Genomic DNA, 7,414 nt, shown 5'->3' with positions numbered 1-7,414 from the left:
AACGGGGCTAGTCAGTCTTTAAACGGCTCTGGAGCTAGTAAATCAGCACGTAGGAGAATGTAAAGTCGCACGTCAATGTTAAAATAGCAAGGTGACCAGTAAAACTACAGCAGACGACTACCCTTGGCTAATTAAAAAAATAGCTTACTTTAAGATGCTTCTTCAGGTTGGAGGTGGAGTAATTTGGACGCTGAAAGGAGGTTGGTTGCTGGCAAGCACCGGTTGCACTGCACAGTTATATTTCATTCTCCTGTTCGTTCTTTAATGTGAAATGCTGTTTGAATTTCCAAGATAGAAACTTATTCCTGCCCTGGCTCTGTCGTGCCGGTTCCGACTCCATTGTGACTGATCACGCAAATAGCTATTTTTTTCGATTTCATATCGGGGCTTCTGGAAAATGCATAGAGTTGCCTTAATTTAGTCAGAGTGAATAAACTCGTGAAACAGAGAAGTATCGTCATGTAATCCATTGATTTCAACAATGTAACTGTATTCTAAATACCAACGATTTAAATTGTAACTGTAACGGAATACAGTTACTCATAATTTGTATTCTGAATACGTAACGCCGTTACATGTATTCCGTTACTCCCCAACACTGGCGCTGATTGGTTCTGGTCAGGCCTAGCTCATCTCGAACAAACCCAAAGATGCCACCAGACATGTCATTAGTTCCTCTTTAATTGAAAGAACACAAATTAGTGAAATGAATTTCTGTTGTCTTGTAGCCATTGATGATGCAATTGCCTATTCATGTCCAGTCACTGTTGATCTTAAACTTTTTTTTTTTTAAATAGCATTAGAAATCTTTGTCTTATCTTTTGTTCAGTGTGGAGATGAGTGATCAAAAGATACCAACTTTATCCTGTGTTTTCTGAACTATAAGGAATACTTCGCATTACTAAAATAGCTTTTCTGTACATATTGGATAAATCATATTCCATACAATGACCAAGTACATGTTTGGAAAAAGTACTGCAAAGCATTCAGTGATTCAAAAGTTAAACTAATTTGTATACACAATCTTTAAAAAGCAAGTGAACTAGTCTGTGTGCAGGCTATTTGTTTTAGATTGACATTTCAACACAAAAGACTGATTGAAAAATATTTTGAAAATGACAGATCTTCTAAACAAACCTGTGATGATGTTCAGACAATGTCATTTTAGGAAACTCCTGATGTCTCAAGTTCCAGCTTCTACTGTAGCTACCTTCTGATTATGTTCTGTACCAACACGGTTTCCCATTTAGATTAACGGGGAAAGCAAACACCACACCCCGGGGGAGGACGCCTCACACGCCGGGAGATAGCCGCGGGGAACACGCAACAATAACGGACGGTTAACGGAGAAACAAAACGCCACACGAGGGACGCAATCCCCGGGCTCCTGGGTGAAAGTCCAGAATTGTTTGACCCATCCACCACCTCAACCAACCTCCTTATGCGGATTTTCGGCATTTAATACTACTCGCTACCGTAGACGTGCTGTGACCACGACATATGCTTCCCATTTAAATACATTAGTTTACATTTTCGTCCTGGCCACCACGAAACAAACGACAAAAACGTCCCTGTGAACACGTATCAATAGATTAAAATAGCGTGGCCATTTCACGTACTGCCATGAGACTGGGTTGGGTTGTCTGTACCACCACTAAAGCTTGAAACACTGAGATATGAGTCAAAATACAATATTATCATGGCAGGAAGCTGAAGAGGCTTGTTATTGCAACTCAAATGGAATAAACAATCAAAGAGTATTATAAGATAAAGGAGCAGGCTGTTTTGGTTATGGGTCTTTATTGGGCTCCATGAACCATGTTTAAACAATGACAATAGCAAAAAGAAAAGAACATTTAAAACAAAAAAAACGTTATAGGGCTAGTGTCCACTGGCACCTCTTCTACCCGTAGCACATTCAACTGTTGCCCATGTGTACCTCCCACTGTAACTAAACAACAACTGAACTCAGCTCTTTTGAGAATATGTATTTGTCTTTTAGTGTTTATTTTTATTTTTTTCAGCACAAAGAGCCACTGTAGAGTTCCCATCTTTTACTGCTTGATTGCTGGCTGAAGTACTGCTACATCACACGTACACATTGGCTTCATCCAAGAGGAATTGTTTAGAAAAATGCAAACCTGCATTGGTTTGAAAGCAAGTTGGTTGAGAGATGCTGTTACCTTATGCAAAACTAATATGGTTTTAACATAGCATATTCATTTCACTCAAATGTTATCGAAAGATCGGGTTCAAGAGGGGTGTCTACAGTGGCTAATAATGTAAAATCACCAGAAAAATTAGGCAGCACCATTTGTGCAGATCCTCTGTAGACACATAGCCCAACAAGTGTGTATAACAAGGCTGAGTGACAACATATAGAACAACTGAATCACCCAGTTCAAAGGCATCCAGATCTGTCTCAAAACCTTTCTCATCAGACTTATGTTCATATTAAACTGTTTTGCAATAGAAAAATAAGCTTTGGATGAAATGCAATGTTCCTGTGTAGCATCATGTTGAATATTGAAAAAGTCAACGTTTTTTGTTTTTGTTTTAAGATTATTTTTTGGCCTTTAATCAACAGGACAGCTTGAAGACAGGAAAGGGGAGAGAGAGGGGAGACGACTTGCAGTGAAGGGCCGTGGCTCGGATTCGAACCCACGGACTCAGCCTACCGGGGCACACACTCTACTGGGAAAGCTAGAGGTCACCCCCCAAAGTCAACGTTGTTGGTATGAACTGAACACATTGTCCTTACCGCAAAACCCTTACTTACTTGGCCTATATGAACATCACCTTTCTACCCGCATTGGCTAAAAATTGCTATTACAAATTGGTTACATATGAACATAATTCTGTAGGAGTATGTAGCCTGTCAACCAGAGGAATGTGGACAAAAATAAATAAAATGTGCTCTTGTTTCTGCACTTGACAATTCTTTGTTAAATGTTGTTGGTAAAACCGAATTAGCATGAGTTAACACAAAACTCTCTCTAGTTGCAACAAACTATCCTGGCCGTTGTGTGTAACTTCTAACAGCTGCAAAGATGGCAATGAAGTCTCTGGGGAACTGTACTAAAGTTCAGCAGTAGTTCAGTAAGCATGCAGTAAATTGTGGTCCTTCCACAATGGCTACATACAGAAGATTTGTCTTTCTCTGGTATCAAATAAAAGCTGAAATGCCTCAAAAATAACCAAAAACTATTATTGTATTTTTTTCCAGTTGACATCCATACAGTTTTAAAATTGTACAACATGTAGAATTGGTGTCACAGGCTGTAAAATATGTTTCAACTCACAGTTCTAGTCAAGAGTCAAAAGGTTTTTCATTGAAAGCATTGCTACACTTCTACATTCAGCGACTATCGAATACCGGACTGATCCTTTCAATCACAGCAGTCTACGTTAGAGTAAGCGAGATACAGTAACGTGTATAAGTCCTGAACATACAGTATATAGTCGTCATCATCAGTCAAAATACCTATTGCTTTGGTGGAGGCTGTGCAGCCCATTTAGTTCCCCCATTTGGAGTCAGCTCAGGTCTCTTATCTGTGCCTATCCATGCTCTCTGTCCTTTGAATCCTGTATTCATTCTGTGTCAGACCTGACAATTCCATTGTGATTTTATGTGCATTTTATTATGTATCTTGTTAAACAAATTATTGAAAACAGAGATATTTATATCTGTGGTAGTCCAGATTCAGCTTTTGTTTTCTTCTTGACTAGCCCAACATCTTAACATTTGGTTTGGCTTTCTTTCTGAAATGGATGTCTTGGACTCATCAACCACAAGCACTTTTGAGCGTGATGCACGGTGGACTACCTCCATTTTTACATCTCATTAAGGAGGTAAACGGATTCCTACCCTGTACAAAGACAATAACTCATTCAATACTTTAAACAAAGACAGGAACATCTTTAGAAAAAGAACCAATAAGATCACGTTCACATTGTGGTGATAGATAGTATTGTGTACCATATTTGCACTGTAAAATGTACAAAATATCACCGTGTTGTTGGCTAGTGACCTGCAGTCTTATTCACAAGCACTTTGAAGCATGTTTATTTATCTACAACATACAGTGTACTCTGAAACACATTTATAAATAAATATTGCAATCTTAACAATCTTACAGTTCCTTTTTTATTGTCAGTTCGTCACGACTCGTCACCTGAGCTTAACGAAGGTGAGGCAACCTCTGCCTGTTCAGTCTCCTTCCTTTCACTGTGTTCTCTTATGTGCTATTCACCAGCAGGTCTATTCTTTTCAATCTTTTCCCTTTCTTTCTGTCCTCACCCTCTCGAATTGTTAATTTAAATAAATAGATCTCTAGGAGAAAAAATAATCATATGTCCTTAGAATCTTAATACATCTTTGAAATAAAAAGCTACAATTAATAGCCTTCCAAATGAGAAAAAAATTTAACAAGGAAAAACACAATAAAACTATTCTATTTATCAAAAAGGACAAACAAAAGGAAAATTATATGTATAACTATGTTCAGCAAAACAAACATGTTTCATGAACCCATATCTATTCGAGTGTCACTCCATTTTTATTTGTATTGTGATTTCATTCAATATATCCTGTTAGCTCCATGTATAACACTGCAGGTATTCTGGTCCGTCTTGTTGCCTACATGGTTTCTGTTTTAAATAATCCTCATTATAAAGTGTTCGGTCAGGCTTTGCAAAGCCCGGGCAGCCTTGCAGCCTTCTTTTTATATAAGTCACCTCAGTCAGTCCCCTTTTAGTTTACAGACAGTATTTCACTGTGTACTTCAGTTCACAAAGTTCCTACTGCTGTCCAATCACAGACAAGGAGGGGGGCCAGGAGATTATGCGATTGGTTCTGAATACAGGGAGAATGCCTCTTCTGCCATTGGCTGGAGGGTTTCACGAAACAGGAAATAAGCCTCAAATATGGCTAATGTCCTTTCCTGTCTGTAATTGTGCAAGTTTAAATGCCTCTGTCTTGGATCCAAGGGAGAAACAGTCTTTTGTGTATACTTTTTTCAACTCTTGACACATTCTGTTGTTTGAGGAAAGAGCAAGATCGCCTGAATTCAGTGCTGAATGGCAGCTCCCACTGGTGCCTTCATAGTTGAGTACTTGGAATATATATATATATATATATATTTTTACATGTTACATTTCACTCATGAGCAATGCCAAAAGCAAATGGGTCAAGTGATATAACAAAAACAGATTGTATCTTTGATGTACACCTATTCTTCAGTAATCATAATCATTATATAACCATTCAGTAGACTTGGCTGGTAAATATTAAAACTAGATCTATCAATAATCAATCAACAGCCACAGCCAATAATGGCAATACACCATATGAGTAAAAAATACTTCCAAAATGATGTTCTTGCCATCCTTGTTTAAATGTATAGTGGCTTGATGATGTTTGTCCAATAACATACCCTGAATTTACTTTATAGCACAATGGTTTACTGGTATTCTGAAAATAAACATTCATTACCAATGGTGACTTTATTATTGATTTTTACACTAATATCTTCACAAGAAATAATATAAAACAAACTCATAATGTTATTTATTGTTTGCTACCATTGATTTCAGTGTGAGCTAGTGGTTACAGTATGCTTTCCATCGCCTAAGGGGAGCTAAATGTAAGCATCCCCTACACTATCTGGTCAATTATCTTCTAAACTCTTCGCTACACTTTATATTCCCTTTACTGTTCTTATATTCGTCCTGTTCTCCCTCCCTTCATCCACTGCAAAGGCATTACAGGTGAATTGTACTCATTGTCCATCCTCCCCCTCCTGCACTCATCCTCTGCCCCTCCATTTCTCAGGCTCTTTCCCATTAGTCACAGATTGTCTTGTAGCCTCTCCATGTAGGTTCTGATTTCAGACTGACCCAGGTCCATATCCTGGCACACCCACTTGATGTCATCTTCGCTCCCATTGGTAACCAGGACTGAAGAGTTGGTGTATGGTCCACCCCCACCTAAATTATCATTGGGTACAACAGTGGCAAAAGATGTGAACTGGACCCTCTTGCGTTTGGCGGCTGCAACTGCAGCTGCAGCTGTGGATCCAGGGGAATTATTCAGATGCTCCGCTTGGCCAGTGCCATTTTTGCTACCAGTAGTGATTGCTGAAAGGCACTGATGCGGTTCTGGAACCGATCTGGGTAAAGTTTGTCCGTGGGTGATACCCCGGTGTCCACCTGTGCCACCACCCCTACTAATGGTGCCCATGCCTGTGCCCACGCCCATCACCAAGGTGTTACCAGCCCCGTTCAGCAGGTACTTGTTCTCCTCGTATCCTCCTTCATTCCGGTCAATGATGGTGGTGCACTCATCAGGCAGCCCACCCTGGCATTGGTCAGAGTGGTCAGATAAAAGGTCGGCCTCGTTGCCAAGCCACACCCAGTCATGGGCGTGGTTCATGTTGCCTCCTGCTTCCAGCACAGGAACCTGCTTGTGACGGTATCTGTAGATGAAGGACGATAATTAGTCTATGACTCAAGTACTATTTTGAACAAGTGCAATTTCAGGCTGTGCTGATTTTATTTATATTAAACACACAGAGTAAAAGACAAGCATGGGTGAACAACATTTTGCCAATAAACACATTGTCTGTCAATGCCATGTGCTTTGTGTCCTGGCCTTTCAGGTTCATATGGTGGTCCACACAGAGACTTGTGGTGTTAATGGATGGAGGCCTTAGGATTTAACCTACCCACACACTTTTATTGCTGAGTTTCCTTCAAATAAAAAAATGGAGTCACAATGTTTTACCTGAAAGCAAAGCTGACACAGTTGATAAGGAAGACCAGTATTGCCAGACAGAATACACCCAAAAGGGCATACATTCCAATCTCCAGGTCCGACAGTCCTCTGGTGGTCCGAGTCAGCTCGCTATCCCCAGTGCCTGGTACCTCCACTTGTGCTGGGTAGCTACTGTAGTCCCCTGCTTGGCTGGGACCTCCGCCCCGGCTGCTGCTGCTGCCTCCACTGGCAGCTTTACCACCTGAAGCACGATGGGTTACTGTGCTCTTGGTCGTTGTGCTAACCTGATTAATGGAAAATAACACATAGGTAGTTAAACAAATATTAACAAAAAAATAACTAATTCCTAGTTTCTTTATTCATACTCATGTTAACTGCTGTGTTAGGGTTAGTTTACGACCTTTTACATTCTTGGTGTTTTGTTAATGGTGTTTGGTGTTTTGTTAATGGTGGGGTTTTTTAATACACAAATTTGGGATGGATAGTTTAACATCATAGGAATAGGGACTAATTTTGTAAAGTGGGTATTATGCGCATTGAACAAAATCACTGTACTTTATGATCAAATATAATGGATATAATCTGTACTTGTTATATTTGAGATTTAAATGCCTGTTGGTGTATTGCCATTCTATCCAA

At 39.7% G+C, this 7,414-nt stretch overlaps 1 protein-coding gene across 1 annotated transcript in view; it reads right to left on the bottom strand.

Annotated features, from left to right (window-relative positions):
- Positions 1 to 1,650: 1,650 nt before the first annotated feature.
- The window catches only part of si:dkey-215k6.1 (transmembrane protein 132C), a 304,130-nt gene continuing 298,366 nt past the window's right edge, over positions 1,651 to 7,414 (bottom strand). The window contains exons 15-16 of the mRNA XM_039803645.1: positions 6,785 to 7,059; positions 1,651 to 6,476 (exon numbers count right to left, since the gene is read on the bottom strand). Coding sequence (XP_039659579.1) covers positions 5,849 to 6,476; positions 6,785 to 7,059 — 903 coding nt within the window. The 3' untranslated portion in view covers positions 1,651 to 5,848. The remainder of the gene's footprint in view (positions 6,477 to 6,784; positions 7,060 to 7,414) is intronic.

This window comes from Perca fluviatilis, chromosome 6 (genome assembly GCF_010015445.1).
Source record: "Perca fluviatilis chromosome 6, GENO_Pfluv_1.0, whole genome shotgun sequence".
Taxonomy (NCBI): domain Eukaryota; kingdom Metazoa; phylum Chordata; class Actinopteri; order Perciformes; family Percidae; genus Perca; species Perca fluviatilis.
The sequence above is the reverse complement of the archived record's forward strand: the minus strand, read 5'-3'. Positions and strand labels throughout refer to the sequence as shown.